At 42.3% G+C, this 19,871-nt stretch overlaps 1 protein-coding gene across 2 annotated transcripts in view; it reads left to right on the forward strand.

The window, feature by feature from the left end:
* Positions 1 to 19,871, forward strand: part of pibf1 (progesterone immunomodulatory binding factor 1) — a 121,067-nt gene that overhangs the window by 63,963 nt on the left and 37,233 nt on the right. For both annotated transcript variants that reach the window (XM_078221574.1, XM_078221573.1), the window contains exons 12-13: positions 3,628 to 3,778; positions 11,300 to 11,390. In XM_078221574.1, coding sequence (XP_078077700.1) covers positions 3,628 to 3,778; positions 11,300 to 11,390 — 242 coding nt within the window. The remainder of the gene's footprint in view (positions 1 to 3,627; positions 3,779 to 11,299; positions 11,391 to 19,871) is intronic.

Raw genomic sequence — 19,871 nt, forward strand, 5'->3', positions numbered from 1 at the left:
TGGATTTGCATCCAGGACAATGCCCAGCCAGGGTGGCAATCAGAAGTCCCTACCATAGTGTACTTCTGACAATGGAATGAGGGTTTGAGAGATTTCGTATGAACAATGTCACTGTGGATCATAGAATCCCTACATTACTAGAGGAGGCCATTCGGCCCATCGAGTCTGCACCGACCACAATCCCACCCCGCCCTATTTCTGTAACCCCATATTTTTACCCTACTAGTCCCCCTGACATTATGTTCAATTTCGCATGACCAATCAACCTAACCTGCACATTTTTGGACTGTGGGGGGAAACCGGAGCACCCGGAGGAAACCCACTCCAAACAGATAGTGACCCAAGACTGGAATTGAACCCGGGTCCCTGGCGCTGTGAGGCAGCATTGCTAACCACTGTGCCACCGTGCCACCCTTATCTGGTGGTCTTTGTAGAATTTTGCTTTTTATTTTGTATTCAAATTCTATGCACTCCTAACAGTATTTACTTCATGTCGTGAAATTCTATCCACAATCAGTGAGGCCAAATTCCATGGGACCAAAAGTAAATTTAGCAATATAGCAAGGGACAGTACATGCTAAGCTGCATCAGAGCACACAATGCATTTTGTTTCACTGATTTAACACAAAAGCCCAATATGAATTGATGCTTTCAAGGTCAGGGGGATAAAGGGGGAAAGTCTGGAGAAGAAATAACAGCAGATTTCTTGAGCCCTGTTATAAAATATGTCCTGAAACATTTCTGAGTTTGTACTGGGAACCAGCTGTCCCTTCTTGGAAAGTATATTTTCTAATTCTTTTAAAGTTTATTCATCAGTGTCACAAGAAGGCTTACATTAACACTACAATGAAGTTACTGTGAAAATCCCCTAGTCGCCACACTCTGGCACCTATACGGATACACTGAGGGAGAATTTAGCATGGCCAATGCACATAATCAGCACATGTGAGCTGCCTGGTGCAGACAAATCGGCATTGTGTAAAATGGAGCTGAATTTTAAATATACCCCTTACAAGCAGCATGATAAAAATATATTTCTTAAAGGCACAGTATCATCACATTAGTCATGGGGAAAAGAAGCTAGACAAAACTTTTCATCCCCAGGATGGTCCATGGGGTATTGGGCGGTTTTGGTTGAAGAAATTGCGGCCTGATAGCCATATCTGATGATGGGCGATTAAACCAGATACGCTCAAATCTGTGCCCATTTGACTTTAGGGAGCAAAGCTGTGAGGATCATAATGGGAGAATGAAGCTGACATGAGAGCAAAGATTTCACTGTGGACAAGGACAACAAAGGTGGGGATGAGGATGTGCTTGAGCAGATCATAAACTTTTAAGTGCCATGGTAAATCAAAGGTTAAGAGGTTGAGAGTTTGAAATTACAATTAAAAGTGACCTGGGGAGCGTTCTCTTTCAGAGAGAATGCAGGATTGATTTATGTTCATGGAAAAAATAACACTCAGCACCAGCCATCAAAAAATGGTGCACTTGAATATTTATAAAGCACCACAATCAGATTGAACAGGTCTGAGAGTTCTGAAAGAAAAATTGTTTCAGTTCATTAGGTAAAACCATGGCACCAGAAGTCTGGGAAGTAACAAATGTTATTCCAATCTTTGAAAAGATCAGAAGCATGATCCTGGGAATTACAGACTGTTACCTTGACTACTACAATGAAAACGATGTATTAGAATATCAATGAAACTTTTGAGGTGCATCTAATGAGTACAACCAGTGCTTTCCAGAAATAATTAAAATGTCTACCCCTCAAAATTGTCCATGTGCTCTGAAATTGCTACTTCTAAAATTAACAAGTAAAATCTACTCTTTAAAAGAAATTGAACTATTTCTGTGGCACCTATAATAGTTATTCAGAAGTATTAGGTATGCAGATTTGGAATCCATTAGGAATAGATGTTAATATCGTCAATATTGGATGCCATACATTTTGTTTTTAATCATTTGCTAAAATATCCCACATTTTTTATTTCCATCATTAAGTTTAATCAATGTACATGGTTTAAGATAGATTAATCATTAAAAGTGATTCACAGTTCTACATGACAACAGTGACTAGATTTCAAAAACTACTTACGTTGTGTAACACTGAGATATCTGGCAGTTATGAAAAGCTTTATATAGATGCAAGTTAGTCCTTTTTAAGCTCATTTGAAAGCACTGCAAAATCGGTATCTTCTCCTGAACATAGATCCCAATGGAATATTTCCATTTAATCACCTCGCCCAACTTTTCTCACCTATACCAAAGCAACTTATGTTTCTTACTTGGTACAAGATGGACCAAGTTAGTGGAATTAAAATACTCTTGATTAATTCCGTCGCCGTAAGTTGAGGAGTTAGTATTTCAATGGGAGAATACTGCTGGATTGTCTACTTTTAAGGTCATCTTGTACCTCCTTGTCCGTAATTATCTTAACATAGCACTTTTAAGGCTGTATTCTAAGTCACGTCATTTTCATATTAGCATGAGTCATGATTCATACATTCATACAGAAAAAATACTAATCCATTCAAGCAGCATATTTTATGTGCTTTGTGTAGTTCTGGTAGTTTAGTACAGAAGTTTGTAACTGAGTTGTTTGGAAGAAGGGAATATTCACTGATGTGGGGAGCCAATCACCAGTTGGCTTACATGATTGGCTGGCATGGACTTGATGGACAAAAAGGCCTCTTTCTGTTCTGTGACATTGCAGAAAGCTTTTACTCGGTGGAATTTAAATATTCAGGCATTTTTTAATAACTTGAGCTAGTAACTTTTTTTTTAAACAAGCTAATGAATGGCTGGCGTCTTGTCTTTCACCTGATAATTTAAGGTACATTACTGGGTACAGAAAATTGTACAGTATAGTCTTCAGTATAGATGCAACTGAAGTGCATTGCAGTTTTCATTCACTCCTATTTATGAACCAGCCAAAGAATTATAAATTCACTCTGAAGACTTGGGGTGGGATTTTCTGACCCCCACCACCGCCCCTAACTTTGCTCCCCTGGTCTTCCACTGTCCACACCCTCTTCTCTCCGCTCTTCTCCTTTGTCCCCTTTCCCTCATTCTACAGTATCTTGTCATCATCCTCTTCCCCTTCCTCTCCCTATCTTCTTCCTTTCTTTCACCCAACACTTTTCCTCGCTTGCCCCCTTCCTGTAGCTGCTCTTTCTGACCTATACCATCCATCCCCTTTCCTCCTTTTATCCCATACTCTCCTTTTCTTGACTCCCGCGACTCCATGTTCCTCTTCATTCCGTTCTGCATCTTACCCTTCCATGTTTCTCCTCGCCCCTTTTTCTTACCACTTCTCCTGCCTAGATCCAATTATTCCCTGCTGCCTTCATCTGACTATGAAATGGTTCTTCACTCCTCATTGATAAAAGCACTGGAGCTTCACTAGTTAGTGCAAAATTCCTTAGTGTGTTAATTCAACAGCATAATTAGCCTTTTAAAGTAAATCAGTTAAAGCCTGTGTTGAATAGCACACAGAGGAATTTTATGTAAGCATGCTAACTAGTAAATTGATAGTTAAATTTTCCATGTAATTTGCATTTACGAGTTAGAATGTAAAAACAAGTTTACAGTTAATTGTGAGTTCTTGCATTATCCTCTCAACAGGTTTTAACAAAAGAATTTTACAGACTGCAGTCATCAGCAGATAAGCATACCACTGAACTTCAGGCACAAAACTCTGAGCTTCAAGCACGATTGGTGACCTACGAGAAGCTCGAAGAGGAGCTGGATGGTGTTATAATGCAATCAGCTGAAAGTAGGTCAACATGCAGAGTTGGAATTATTATATATACTATCATATTCAAACAAGAATGAACAATGTTGTGGGTTTAATCTCAGTTGTTTGGATTTAATCTCAGTTGTTTGGATTTAATCTCAGTTGTTTGGGTTTAAACCCAGTTGTTGTGGGTTTAATCTCAGTTGTTTGGATTTAATCTCAGTTGTTTGGATTTAATCTCAGTTGTTGTGGGTTTAATCTCAGTTGTTTGGATTTACTCTCCGTTATTTGGGTTTAATCTCAGTTGTTTGGATTTAATCTCAGTTGTTTGGATTTAATCTCAGTTGTTTGGATTTAATCTCAGTTGTTTGGGTTTAATCTCAGTTGTTTGGGTTTAATCTCAGTTGTTTGGGTTTAATCTCAGTTGTTTGGGTTTACTCTCCGTTATTTGGGTTTAATCTCAGTTGTTTGGATTTAATCTCAGTTGTTTGGATTTAATCTCAGTTGTTTGGATTTAATCTCAGTTGTTTGGGTTTAATCTCAGTTGTTTGGATTTAATCTCAGTTGTTTGGATTTAATCTCAGTTGTTTGGGTTTACTCTCCGTTATTTGGGTTTAATCTCAGTGGTTTGGGTTTAATCTCAGTTGTTTGGATTTACTCTCCGTTATTTGGGTTTAATCTCAGTTGTTTGGATTTAATCTCAGTTGTTTGGATTTAATCTCAGTTGTTTGGATTTAATTTCAGTTGTTTGGGTTTAATCTCAATTGTTTGGGTTTACTCTCCGTTATTTGGGTTTAATCTCAGTGGTTTGGGTTTAATATCAGTTGTTTGGATTTAATCTCAGTTGTTGTGGGTTTAATCTCAGTTGTTTGGATTTACTCTCCGTTATTTGGGTTTAATCTCAGTGGTTTGGGTTTAATATCAGTTGTTTGGATTTAATCTCAGTTGTTTGGATTTAATCTCAGTTGTTTGGATTTAATCTCAGTTGTTTGGATTTAATCTCAGTTGTTTGGGTTTAATCTCAGTTGTTTGGGTTTAATCTCAGTTGTTTGGGTTTAATCTCAGTTGTTTGGATTTAATCTCAGTTGTTTGGGTTTAATATCAGTTGTTCTGGGTTTAATCTCAGTTGTTCTGGGTTTAATATCAGTTGTTTGGGTTTAATCTCAGTTGTTTGGGTTTAATATCAGTTGTTAATATCAGGGATTTGTTCCCAGGAGCAGGCTGAGGGTAAGAGAGTGGGTTTTCTGACTTTAATTAATTATTTATTTTTTCAGTTAATTTTGGGTTTAAAATCGGAGGTTTTTTTCAAAACCGGAAGTCGGGCCAGGAGAGGCCTGGGGAAGTTTTTGGAGGGTTTAAAAGCGCACCAAAGTATACAGCGGGCAGCATCGTAGCGGGCAGCAGAGTGAGTGGGAAGTTGAGTGAGCTGTCAGGGCTTTGGCTCACAGGGCTTGGACGAGCAGGGGTGAGTTTTTGTTTCCTTACACTCTCATTAACTTTTCACTGTCTTACTTGACATAAAGTGTCCAGTATGAGTGTGAAACCAGTGTGTTGTTCCCAGTGTAGGATGTGGGAGGTCCTGGAGGCATCTGGCCTCCCGGACATCCACATCTGTGAGGGGTGTGTCGAGCTGCGGTTCCTGAGGGACTGTGTTAGGGAGCTGGAACTGCAGCTCGAGGATCTTAGGCTGATGAGGGAGAATGAGGAGGTGATAGACAAGAGCTATCATCAGGTGGTCACACCAGGGCAACGGGAGGAGGCCAAGTGGGTGATGGCCAGGAAGGGTAAGGCTAGGGTGGTTGAGAGCACCCCAGTGGATTTGCCTCTGCACAACAAGTACTCCTGCTTGAGTACTGCTGGGGGGGACAGCCCGCCTGGGGGAAGCAGCAGTGGCCGTGTCTCCGCAGTGGAGTCCAGCCCTGTAACTCAGAGGGCTAAGGAAAAGAGGAGGAAGGCGGTATTAATCGGGGACTCGATGGTGAAGGGGACAGACAGGCGTTTCTGCGGAGGTAGGCGGGATTCTCGCATGGTGGTCTGCCTCCCTGGGGCCGGGATCCAGGATGTCGCTAGTCGCGTCCCGGAAATCCTGAGGTGGGAGGGAGAGGAGCCTGAGGTAGCGGTACATATTGGTACCGCTGATGTGGGTAGGAAGGGAGAAGGGGTCATGAAAAGGGAGTACAGGGAATTAGGGAGACAGCTGAGAAAGAGGAAAGCAAAGGTAGTAATCTCAGGATTACTACCTGTGCCACGGGAAGGTGAGGGCAGGAATGGAGTGAGGTGGAAGATGAATGTGTGGCTGAGGGACTGGTGCAGGGGGCAGGGATTCAGGTTCCTGGACCATTGGGACCTCTTTAGGGGCAGGGGTGATCTGTATACAAAAAACGGGTGGAACTTGAATCACACGGGGACCAATATCCTGGCCGGTAGGTTGGCTAAGGTTACTGGGGAGAATTTAAACTAGATAGGTTGGGGGGAGGGGAGCTAGAAGAGTTGACTAGGATCAAGGAACTAATTGATGGGGTGGAGGATGCAGGGGTAAGGGGAATTACAAAATTAATGGTAGAGGAGAGGGTGCAAGTGAATGAAGGCGGTAATTTAGATAAGGGAGTAGAGGGAGAGGGTGTTCGCGACTCATCAAAGCGGGTCCAGATAAAAGCTGGAATAAGGACACTTTGCCTGAATGCACGAAGCATTCGGAACAAGGTAAATGAGTTGATGGTGCAAATCAGCACGAGTGGGTACGATCTAGTGGCCATTACAGAAACGTGGCTGAAAGGTGACCAGGACTGGGAGATGAATATCCAGGGGTATCAGGCGTTTAGGAAGAATAGACAGGAAGGAAAAGGTGGTGGGGTCGCGCTATTAATAAGAGATAATATCAGGGTAGTACTGAGGGATGACATAGGCTCTGAGGAACAAAACGTGGAATCATTATGGGTAGAGATGAGGAATAGTAGAGGGAGAAAGACACTAGTAGGTGTGGTATATAGGCCCCCAAATAATAATGTTGAGGTAGGGAGGGCTATAAACAAGCAGATAAGGGATGCGTGTAAAAACGGAACGGCAATAATCATGGGGGACTTCAACATGCACATTGACTGGCAGACTCAAGTCGGTAAGGGTGGAAGGGAGGAAGAGTTCTTAGAATGCTGTCGGGATAGTTTCCTTGAACAGCATGTTACGGAACCGACGAGGGAACGAGCTATTTTGGATCTGGTATTGTGTAACGAGGTAGGTAGAATTAAGGATCTTATTGTGAAGGACCCTCTTGGGTCTAGTGACCACAATATGGTCGAATTTCTGATTCAGATGGAAGAGGAGAAAGTTTGGTCCCAAACCAGTGTCCTCTGTTTGAACAGAGGGAAATATGATAGGATGAGGGATGAATTGGCTAAGGTAGACTGGGAGAGCAGGCTGGCAGGTAGGATAGCTGAGGAACAGTGGAGGATTTTTAAGGAGATCCTTTTCAGTTCTCAGCAAAAATATATTCCAGCAAAAAACAAGGATTGTAAGAAAAGGGAGAACCAGCCGTGGATAACGAAGGAAATAAAGGAGAGTATTAAAATAAAAACAGCTGCGTACAGAGTGGCCAAAAATAGTGGAGAAACAAGTGATTGGGAAAAATTTAAGAAACAACAAAGAGAGACTAAGAAAGCGATAAAGAAAGGAAGGATAGACTATGAAGCTAGGCTAGCAATTAATATAAAAAATGATAGTAAAAGTTTTTATAAATATATAAAAAGGAATAGAGTGGCTAGAGTGAATGTTGGACCCTTGGAGGACGAGAGGGGGGAGTTAATAGTGGGAAATGAGGATATGGCTGAGTCTTTAAATAAGTTTTTTGTGTCGGTCTTCACGGTGGAGGACACAAATAGTTTGCCAAATATTAACGATAGAGGGTTGGCAGCAGGAGAAATACTTAATACAATTAATGTTACCAGAGAGGCAGTGCTGGGTAGACTAATGGGACTGAAGGTGGATAAGTCCCCGGGTCCGGATGGAATGCATCCCAGGGTATTGAAAGAAATGTCAGAGGTAATAGTGGATGCGTTAGTGATTATTTATCAAAACTCGTTGCATTCTGGGGTAGTGCCGGTTGATTGGAAAATGGCTAATGTTACGCCGCTGTTTAAAAAAGGAAGGAGACAAAAGGCGGGTAACTATAGGCCGGTCAGCTTAACGTCTGTAGTAGGGAAAATGCTGGAATCCATTATTAAAGAGGAGATAGCAGGGCATCTGGATAGAAATGGTTCGATCAATCAGACGCAGCATGGATTCATGAGGGGAAAGTCGTGCTTGACGAACATGTTGGATTTTTATGAAGATGTGACTAGGGCGGTTGATGGAGGAGAACCGGTGGATGCGGTGTTTTTGGATTTCCAAAAGGCGTTTGATAAGGTGCCCCATAAAAGGCTACTGAAGAAGATTAGGGCACACGGAGTTGGGGGTAGTGTGTTAAAGTGGATTGGGGACTGGCTATCCGACAGGAAGCAAAGAGTCGGAATAAATGGGTGTTTTTCCGGTTGGAGGAAGGTAACTAGTGGCGTGCCGCAGGGATCGGTACTCGGGCCGCAACTATTTACCATTTATATAGATGATCTGGAGGAGGGGACGGAGTGTAGGGTAACGAAGTTTGCAGACGACACAAAGATAAGTGGAAAAGTGAATCGTGTGGAGGACGGAGAAGATCTGCAGAGAGATTTGGACAGGCTGAGTGAGTGGGCGAGGATATGGCAAATGGAGTATAACGTTGAGAAATGCGAGGTTATACACTTTGGAGGAAATAATAACAAATGGGATTACTATCTCAATGGAAACAAATTAAAACATGCTACCGTGCAAAGGGACCTGGGGGTCCTTGTGCATGAGACGCAAAAGCCCAGTCTGCAGGCACAACAGGTGATCAAGAAGGCAAATGGGATGTTGGCCTATATTGCGAAGGGGATAGAATATAAAAGCAGGGATGTCTTGATGCACCTGTACAGGGCATTGGTGAGGCCGCAGCTGGAATACTGTGTGCAGTATTGGTCCCCTTATATGAGGAAGGATATATTGGCATTGGAGGGAGTGCAGAGAAGGTTCACCAGGTTGATACCTGAGATGAGGGGTTTGGATTATGAGGAGAGGCTGAGGAGATTGGGTTTGTACTCGTTGGAGTTTAGAAGGATGAGGGGGGATCTTATGGAGACTTATAAGATAATGCGGGGGCTGGATAGGGTGGAGGCGGAGAGATTCTTTCCACTTAGTAAGGAAGTTAAAACTAGAGGACACAGCCTCAAAATAAAGGGGGGTCGGTTTAAGACAGAGTTGAGGAGGAACTTCTTCTCCCAGAGGGTGGTGAATCTCTGGAATTCTCTGCCCACTGAGGTGGTGGAGGCTACCTCGCTGAATATGTTTAAAGCGCGGATGGATGGATTCCTGATCGGTAAGGGAATTAAGGGTTATGGGGATCAGGCGGGTAAGTGGTACTGATCCACGTCAGATCAGCCATGATCTTATTGAATGGCGGGGCAGGCTCGAGGGGCTAGATGGCCTACTCCTGCTCCTATTTCTTATGTTCTTATGAATTAGGCAGAGATTTCTTTGCTCTGTTGTGTAGCAAAATGGTAAACGTGTTAATAGAATAGTTGTTACAGCATGTGCATAGAGGACATTTTCTCCACATCAGATTTATCATGATATTTTAGAATACAGGATACACCTACCAACGTGAAAGAACAGTACAGCACAGGAACAGGCCTTTCAGCCGACCAAGCCTCTACGTGGTCCGTATCCCGCTATTCCCTGACTATTCATATATTTGTCAAGATACCTCTTAAGTGTTGCTATTGTAGCTGCTTCCATCATGTTCTCTGGCAGTGCATTCCAGGCACTCGCCGCCCTCTGTGTAAAAAAACTTGCCCCTCACATCTCCTTTAAACTTTCCCCTTGTCCCCTAGTAATTGACATTTCTACCCAGGGAAACAGACTCCCTCTATCCATTATATCCATGCCTCTCATAATTTTGTAAGCTTTTATCAGGTTACCCTTCAGCCTCCAACGTTTAAGTGAATACAAACCAAGTTTGTCCAATCTCTCCTCATAGCTAATGCCCTCCAAACCAGGCAACATCCTGGTAAACCTTTTCTGTGTCCTCTCTAAAGCCTGCACAGCCTTCTGGTAGTGTGGCGACCAGAACTGTACGCAATATTCTAAATGTGGCGTAGCTAAAGTTCTATACAGTTGCAACATGACTTGCTAATTTTTATACTCTATGCCCCAACCAATGAAGGCAAGCCTTCCATATGCCGCCTTAACCACCTTAGCCACTTGTGTTGCCACTTTCAAGAAACTATGGACCTGTACGCCTAGATCCTTCTATATAATATTTCTAAGGATTCCCATTTACTGTATACTCACTTCCTGCATTAGACTTTCCAAAATGCGTCAGCTTGCATTTGTTCATCTGCCATTTCTCCACTCAAGTCTCCAGCCTGTCTATATCCTGCTGTATCTTCTCACAATCCTCCTCGCTATCTGCAGCTCCCCCAATCTTTGTGTCATCTCCAAAATAATCAGACCACCTACATTCTCCTCCAACAACAGGGGTCCCAGCACTGATCCCTGTGGAACACCACTGATCATGGATCTCCAGTCAGAAAAACACCCTTCCACCACTACTCTGTCTTTAACCAAACCAATTCTGTATCTATCTTATCAGCTCATCACGGATTCTGTATCAGACTGCCATGAGGGACCTTGTCAAAGGCCTTGCAAAGTCCTTGCCCTTATCAATCATCTATGTCACTTCCTCAAATCAAGTTTGTGAGACATGATCTCCCGCGCAAAAAGCCATGCTGCCTTTCGCTCATAAGTCCATATTTTTCTAAATGTGAATAAATCCTGTCCCTAAGGATCTTCTCCAATAATTTCCCTACCACTGACATAAGACTCGCCGGCCTGTAATTTCTCAGAATACCCCTGTTGCCCTTCTTAAACAAAGGAACAGCATTGGCTATTCTCCAGTCCTCTGGGACTTCTACTGTGACTAAAGAGGATACAAAGATTTTGTACACGGCCCCAGCATTTGTCTCCCTCAGTATTCTGCGATAGATCCCATCAGGTCCTGGGGATTTGTTTACCTTTTCAAAACACTTATGGAAGGAAGGTCATCAATGAAGCAATTGAAGATAGCTGGACCTCAGATGCTACCCTGAGGAAATTGGGTGGACCGAGTTCACTATTTCAGAGACAATGAGAATATCTACAACAATAGACAATCAATGAGGCCAGCTGAGTCAGTACATAGTTTCTGGTTTATGTGAATCAGTTGCACACAACATTGTGTATTTTGACTGCAAGCCGCTTAAGAGCCTCGATTTTCAATGCCCTCTAAGCCCTGTATTTCATGTAAAAAGTGAGGTATCATAAGATAGTTCCAAAATCCAAAGATAAATAAATGCCTACCAGTAATGAATAGTACTGTACAGTTTTCCACATATTAATTCAAGACTAGAATGTATTTTGACCTTTCAATGTCTATTGGTATATATTTCAATTAGTTTTGTTGTTTTTCCGCAGTGGAAAATGAGGATGATGCAGAACGTGTTCTTTTCTCTTATGGCTACGGTGCTAATGTTCCCACAACTGCAAAACGACGCCTTAAGCAGAGGTAAGAAATTGACACTTCTTCTTTGTGCTATTTCCAGCTACAGAGTATGTGACCATGTGTAAAGTAAAATAAAGTTTATTTATTAGTCACAAGTAAGGCTGCAATGAAGTTACTGTGAAATTCCCTTAGTTGCCACAGTCCGGCGCCTGTTCGAGTCAATGCACCTAACAAGCACGTCTTTCAGAATGTGGGAGGAAACCAGAGCACCTAGAGGAAACCCACGCAGACATGGGGAGAACGTGCAAATTCCACACAGACAGTCACCCAAGTCGTGAATCAAACCCGGGTCCCTGGCGCTGTGAAGTAGCAGTGCTAACCACTGTGCTACCGTGCCGTGTACAGTGTAATAAGAAACATTTTTGTATTCTGCAAAGACTGTTCAAGCAAATATTGCAGTATTATGTCATGATTGCTGAACTTTACACGACAATTGAGTTTTAAGGTGTACTTTCAGAGTAAAAACAGAAAGTTGTGAAAAGAGAGATGGTCAAGACCTCGGTTCGGAGAAATGCCCAAGTGATGCCAGATTATCATGGGGAGAGAAACTCAGATAGGAACCTATTGGGATGTCAGGTGGCAGTTTTAGAACCTTTCACCATAGCAAGCCAAACAAATAGCAGCTGTTGCTGAGGCACAGACAGGAAAGAACTGGAACTCTTCCAACGACAGGACATTGCCGTTCTGTAGGAAACGATGGGCAGGAAGTAAAACTTTCCATGGCAAAAATGCATTTAGCAGAGACGACTAAATCTTTTAAAGGGGGCAGATACTAGAATCTCTGGAATTCTGGATCATTGGGACTGAAGTGACCTGAGACAGAGGAGGATGTGTCAAGATATGCCTTGCTTAAACTCCAGTGGAGTGGAATGATTGGCAAAGGATGTGCAAGGTTCTAACTTGGCCTGACAGAGAGGTGAACCTCTGCTGGGAATAATTTTGAGTAATCTTATGGTCTTATGGACTGTTTCTTTATGCTGCCTATCTGTCAGAAGTGTGGTATAGAGTAAAAGTATTGCATTAGTTGATGTGAAACATATCTTTTCCTTTAGTTAAATATACTAGTTGCCTGTTAATTACTGTTTGATCCGGGGTGATTTTAGTCTATGACAGCAAAAGTTGTAAGAAGTGAAATTTGTCCATCGGTTTATTTCCATTGGCGTTATGGGGATTCCTTTTTAAAAGTTATCAGTCTCTGGGGATCATAACTATTTTCTTTCCTGAATTAAGTAGCTGTTCCCAGACAGCCGGTTTCTGCTTTCCTTTATTTGACCTCAAAGAACCTCAAAATACAAGCATGAAATGTGCCCTTATTAAACCTTGAATTTGTTGTTTTGTGTTGGATCATTTATTGATCGTGTTTCAAATATCGTGCTTATTTTACAAGATTGTGCTGTCACTGCTATTTATGTATATTATCTCAGTTATCCTATTGATCATGAATTCACCTTCTGTGGAAATTGTGCATATTTGCAGAAGAGTACAGAATAGCAGTGTCACTAACTGTTTTCATTTATCAAACTAAAAGTCAGAAAAAGAAATTGAAACTAACCACCAAACTCAAATATCTGGTTCTTGCTACCCACTTCAAAGTCAGAATAATGCTGACACAGATTTCGGCACTTCATTGAATCTCCTTGAGAAAAGTTATGGTTCAGAATCATAGAATCCCTGCAATGCAGAAGGAGGCCATTCGGCCCATCAAGTCTGTACTGACCACAATCCCACCCAGGCCCTATGCCGCAACCCCACACATTTACCCTTCTAATCCCCCTGACACCAGGGTCAAGTTAGCATGGCCAATCAACCTAACCCACGCATCTTTGGACTGTGGGAGGAAACCGCAGCACCCGGAGGAAACCCACGCAGACACGGGGAGAAGGTACAAACTCCACACATTCAGCAACCCGAGGCCAGAATTGAACCTGGATCCCTGGCGCTGTGAAGCAGCAGTGCTAACCACCGTGCCACCCGGTGATGCTGATGAACAATGGTTTTCTGGCATTCTGCACTGCTCTTTGACGTAGAATCAAATTCAAAACATATTTAAGTTTGGAGATTTTAATTGTAGAATTGTCAAGGTCACTTTATGTCTCTCATCTCCATCACTAAAGAAAAAAAATGCCTTGGGACTGTGCTGTATATAGGTTAGCTGCTGTAGGTAACCCACATTGGACTCTCCGGATGGCAGTGTTTCTCTCTCCACCATCCAAAGCATCAGCAGCGAACCCATTGCCGCTGTTACTGGCTTAGCACTCCAGCAAGTGTTAAGTAACTGGAGATGGCCCCTCACCAATTGCCCGACAACTCTCTGGTCTCAGCAGTGCCAGAAGCTGCTAGGGATGTGACTGGAATTACGAGAAGTCCCCAGAGTCTTAATCCTGGGAATCCAGAGCTGGATAAGTGTGGGGGTCAAGAGGAGAGGGAAAATGAGGCCCTGGGACATGGAGGTGCGCAAAAGGCAGTTGGGGGTGTTGGTGAGGTCAGTGGGGGAGGGTGCACCCACAGGGGCCACACCTTCTGGGGGGGTGTGAGATGTTGAAAGGAGGCTGTTGATGGAGGTGCTCTCCTCGTCTGACCCCAGCTTCCCACCTGAGGAGTGAGCATGGTAATTTTTCCGGCACGTCCCCCTATGCCTGCAAAACTCCTGCCATCCTGATAATTGAGGCTGGGCAGAAAACATCCCTGAAGTGGTCATCAATTGGCCACTTGAGTGATTCAAATGAGAAAGGGTGGATGGGCCGACCACACTGTATAATTGCAGAGAGGTCAGGGGTGAAGAGAGCCTGGTGGGAAGGCCATCCGAGGAATATTATGGCCCCCTCCCCCCCTTTTGTCTTTCTTTCAAACTTCCAAGTTGTGAACAATCTAGACCCCATAGGAAAATCACAAGGAACAATCTGCAATGATCACGGCTTAGCAAAGACCAATAGAGGAAAGGTCAACTCTGTGGCCATCAAAGATAAAACGCCAATCCAGAGGAAGTAAATGGCAGGAAATTAAATTTGAAAAATCAAGCCCTTACACGAACAACTATGAGTGACGAGAACCTTATTGAATCGCAGACAGTGGTCAAAGCAGTCTGACTTTCCCTTTTTCAGTTGATGTTAATCATACCAATTTCAAAACAAAAGTTCTATTAAAAATGCAAAAATAAAGTTGTATCATAGAGAATGTACTCCCTACAGACAGTGAAACAAAATAAATTCACAGCTCATTCCCACCCAATAACAATCCTGTGCATAACAAATGCATTCATGTTTCTCACGTCTCGCATTGCATTCTTGCACAATATGCCCATCATAATTCGGGCAGTCGCAAAAATAAAATGTGAACCTGTTCCCCCTTTTCCTTGTTCCACTCAGGCTTCTGACCAGAGCTGAGAGATCTTCACCCTGCTAATCCGGTTCTCAATAAAATAAGACACTTGCATTTTTAAAGAGCCCAAAAGCTCTGCTACAGTGTGGCACAGTAAGAGTTTTAACAACACCAGGTTAAAGTCCAACAGGTTTATTTGGTAGCAAATACCATTAGCTTTCGGAGCGCTGCTCCTTCGTCAAAGCTAATGTTATTTGCTACCAAATAAACCTGTTGGACTTTAACCTGGTGTTGTTAAAACTGTTACTGTATTTACCCCAGTCCCAACACTGGCATCTCCACAGTGTGGCACTGCCAATGGTATCCATGCTGCTAATATAAACTTTAAAATCATTCTTTAAGGCCCTTCCCTGCACTATCCATAGCACACTGGGTGACAATGGACAAATGATCATCCCTCATGTCCATTATTATGATGAGAAATACATTGGATACATGAATTTCATCATTGAAATTAATTAAACCGTGCGCACCCACACATAGCCGGACGTGCAGTATGTCATCAGTCACTTCCGATGGTGAATTTAAGGGATATTAAAATGTGTGGGGATGCAGAGCATCACGTTCTTGTCCCTACCTGCCCTAATTCTGTAGGAATGCTGGCTGCTTTCCCTCTTCCATGAATCCTTTCTGTCTTTGACTCTTCAAAAATGAATGGTTTAATAGACTATATGCTTGATTCAAAAACATTTGGCCACAAACGTGTTCATGAAAAACCTGTTTTGGTCAATAAATATCAGCCATTCAAACTTGATTAGCATATCCGATACTGGTGAAGCTATCTATCAGTCTTGGGTTTCAGACCCTGTTTTTGCAATCTTTTTCCACATTTTATACTGCAATCAACTGCGTTCAACAAGGTTGTTTAACATCTCAATGGGCAGACATGCAAGATGTTTAAACAGGAGCAGGTCTTCATTTTCTAATTAGCCCTTTCTCCAACATTTCTGAGATTCCATTCTTATCCTTCTGTTCTGCTCTAGGGCATAAGTTTAATTAAGAAGAAACCTTTGAGAAATGCAGACAGTAAAAACACTAGATGTCTTCAGTCAAAGTAAAGCCAAAAAAAGCAAGCGGTTGAAATGAATCTGGACTTTAATCTTTACTAGATTTGATTACTTCTGCACTAACATGATAACCTTGTGTTTAATTTTTATCATTAGTTTGTTGCTGTAGATTATGAACTTCTTGAGAATAAATGTACAGTAAAGTCTATTAGTCACAAGTAGGCTTACATTAACACTGCAATGAAGTTACTGTGAAAATCCCCGAATAGCCTTACTCCGGGTACAGTGAGGAAGAATTTAGCATGGCCAATGCATCTAACCAGTACGTCTTTCGGATTGCGGGAGGAAACCGGAGCACCTGGAGGAAACCCACACAGACACGGGGAGAACGTGCAAACTCCACACAGACAGTGAACCAAGCTGGGAATTGAACCCAGGTCCCTGGTGCTGTGAGGCAGCAGTGCCTGCGACCGTGCCAGGATGTTGTTGAATGCATCAGTAAGAGGATGTTGCGAAATGCTTTTGTAAAGCCTGGTAACTTCAAGATTTATTGCACATTGGTGATGCAAATCAACTTTTATAAGGAAAAATCGTTTGAGTTAATAAATATCTATAATTTAGTTAAGAATATAGGCAATAAGTACCGGACTTACTAGTTTTTATGTTCTTACAAAATATGAAAGGTGAATCTAAATTCATTCACATGTAAACAAACATAACGTTGAAATTTGGTTGCTTTACTCGCATTTAATTTAGTCAAGCTGACCTTTATTTTAAAAGCTAGATTCCTTATTGACAAATAGGAAATAGCAAAGTGAGAAAGATTTGGGTAAAACTATTTTGACAAGCAGCCTTGGCATGCAATTGGAAATCACTCAGGTTGAACAAGAGCATATCCAGGCCTCAACAGAACCTCAGATGGCAGGTATGATAAAACACCAGAAGAATGCTTTTAAACAACAGTTGCAGTCTTAGAAAATTGATTGTGTAGGAGGAGCTGTGATAAGGAGAAAATAATTTCAACTTGTTTATGCGGAACCGTTGGCTTACTGAATATTGCAATCAGCTATCAACAGTCATCATGTTTAATTTTCCTTGCTCTTGAGTTGCTGATTCCCTTTTGTAATACTATGGTTGACACCTTAATCCTGTTACTGAAAGATGCCAGAGAATTTTCCATTTTTTTAATCAAACATGAATATATGTCCCAACCAACTAACAGGATGACATAGGCCGTCAGGTATCTTTCTATATGTAATAGGGTTCCCTCCGGTGGATGTCAGAGAATATGATCACTCTTTACTTTTTTTATTCAATCATGGGACATAGGTGTTGCTGGCTGGCCAGCACTTATTGCCCTTCCCTAGTTGCCCTTGAGAAGGCAATGGTGAGCTGCATTCTTGAAACGCTGCAGTCCACGTGTTGTGGGTTGACCCACAATGCCATTAGAGAGGGAACTCCCGAATTTTGACCCAATGACTGCGAAGGAATGGCGATATATTTCCAAGCCAGGATGGTGAGTGGCTTGGAGAGAAACTTCCAGGTGGTGGTGTTCCCATGTATCTGTTGCCCTTGTCCTTCTAAATGGAAGTAGTTGTGGGTTTGGAAAGTGCTGTCTAAGAACCTTTGATCTGCAGTGCATCTTGTGGATAGTACACATTGCTGCGACTGAGTGTCGGTGGTGAAGTGAGTGGATGTTTGTGGATGTAGTGCCAATCAAACGGGCTTGCTTCTAATATCTTTGTGTTGCTGTTTCTATGATTTGTATCCTTCTGCCTCTATTTTTTTGGCTTTCCTGCTTACTTCCCCTTAACCCATTCACTCTGTTTCGTTTATTCTTTCCTTTCTGGGGAAGGTGTGGCTGTGAAATAAACCAGCAGGGGCTACAAGGGTTTACCATCTGCACCACTTAATCTACCCCTAACGTCTAGCTGTTATTGGGTCTAGTAGCCCTTCACTTTCTATACACCTGAAACCCTTGTATCCACACCTCTGCATTTCCCCCCTTGCCTCAAAGTCAACTTGGCAATGTTCAGGCTAGGTTACAGAAACTAAAAACAATCGAATATTTCTGGCATTGATCATCTAGCTATCTTTTATAATTCCAAGCGCAGTTATCAGATTTAATAGTGATTTATCGCATTCACCCCTGTTGACACGGTGGCACAGTGGTTGGCACTGCTGCCTCACAGCGCCAGGGACCCAGGTTCGATTCCTGGCTTGGGTCATTATCTGTGTGGAGTTTGCACATTCTCCCCCTGTCTGCATGTGTTTTTTCTGGGTGCTCTGGTTTCCAACCACAGTCCAAAGATATGCAGGTTAGGTTGATTGGCCATGCTAAATTGACCCTAAGTGTCGGGGGGATTAGCTAGAGTAAATGCATGTGGTTATGGGGACAGGGTCTGGATGGTATTGTGGTCGGTGCAGACTCAATGGGCCGAATGGCCTCCTTCTGCACTCTAGGATTCTATGAAACAGATTCCCCTTCTGAAAAGATCCTTCAATTTGGGGAATTTGAATAAAATAAAAAGTACTGGCACTGCACAGATGTTATGTATTTCCACTATTTGAATTTGCTATTTCCATTATTTCCTTAGTACTGCAAACAGCCTATTCCATCAAAGGCGATGGCACAGACCCAAGAATTCATGCTGCGACATCAGAAAAATAGATGCAAATATTATTAGCAACAGGAAATAGTCTCTGTAACTTTAGAAAATAGGAATTAATTCAATTCAATTCAACCTTAGTGTGAGAATAGGCTGCCCTGTCCTCTTCCCAGAATTAGGATTTCTGTAACTATGACAGATGCTGCCAGACCTGCTGAGTTTTTGCAACATTTTCTGTTTTTATTTCAGCCTCCTGACTGAATTGAGTAGCATTCCGCATACATGTTACCTAGCCTAACTTGAGGGAAATGTTACCTTGTGGTGCTTACCAGGTTTATGATTCTCCCACAGTCCTATTTGGAATCCACAGGCAGCAAGCTGCAATAGGAACATAGATGAGGTTGTTGAAGATGCGTGGTTATCTCGGAGTACCCTGAGGATAGATTTCGGGGAGTTCTTGGTTGTGTTTATTTCCTCTGCTGTTTGAACTTCAGATGTTTATCCTTGTTCTGAGATTTTATTGTAGAGTATTCGTATTGACATCTCTTGTCCAAGTTGCAAACATTTTTAAATAATACTTAATGTTAGGGTTCTTTTTTCCCAACGCGTTGAATTCAGTTCGAAAACAATAACTGTGGCATAGTGGTTAGCACTGCTGCCTCACAGTGCCAGGGATCCGGGTTCAATTCCGACCTCAGGTGACTGTCTTTATGGAGTCTGCACATTCTCCCCGTGTCTGTGTGGGTTTCCTCCGGATGCTCCGGTTTCCTTTCACATCCCAAAGATGTGCAGGTTAGGTTGATTTGCCTTCCTGAACTGCCCCTTAATGTCACGGGAATTAGCAGGGTAAGTGCAGTAGGGACACCGATGAGATTGTTGAAGATGCGTGATTGTCACGGAGTACCCTGAGGATAGATTTCGGGGAATTCTTGGTTGTGTATATTTCCTCCGCTGTTTGAACTTCAGATATTTATCCTTGTTCTGAGATTTGATTGGAGAGTATTTGTATTGACATCGCTTGTCCAAGTTACAAAATTTTAAAAATAATACTTAATATTAGGGGAGTTAAATACAGGGGAGTTACAGGGATAGGACCCGGGTGGGATTGTTGTCGGTGCAGGCTCGATGGGCCGAATGACGACCTCCTGCACTGTTAGGATTCTATTTCATAATTTTAACTAATGTGTTATCTAAAATGGTGACTTTTATTAAAAGAGTACCATCAACAAAAACCCATCATTATATTGTTGCATTTGCAGACATGTTGTAATGGCACAAAATCATCATCATAATACAATTCTGAATCATGAAGATGATGGTAAATGGTCCGTTACCCTTCCTCCAAAAGAAGATTTGCTAAGTTTATTTCATGAAGGTAGCATCCCCTGTGTTCAGAATAATAAATGTTGGACGCTGAGTAACAATCTTATAGGAGGAAAAGACATCTGAGACAATCATCTCCCTTACTGATCTCTTGACATGTGGTTCTT

Source organism: Mustelus asterias, chromosome 10, assembly GCF_964213995.1.
Source record: "Mustelus asterias chromosome 10, sMusAst1.hap1.1, whole genome shotgun sequence".
Lineage (NCBI taxonomy): Eukaryota > Metazoa > Chordata > Chondrichthyes > Carcharhiniformes > Triakidae > Mustelus > Mustelus asterias.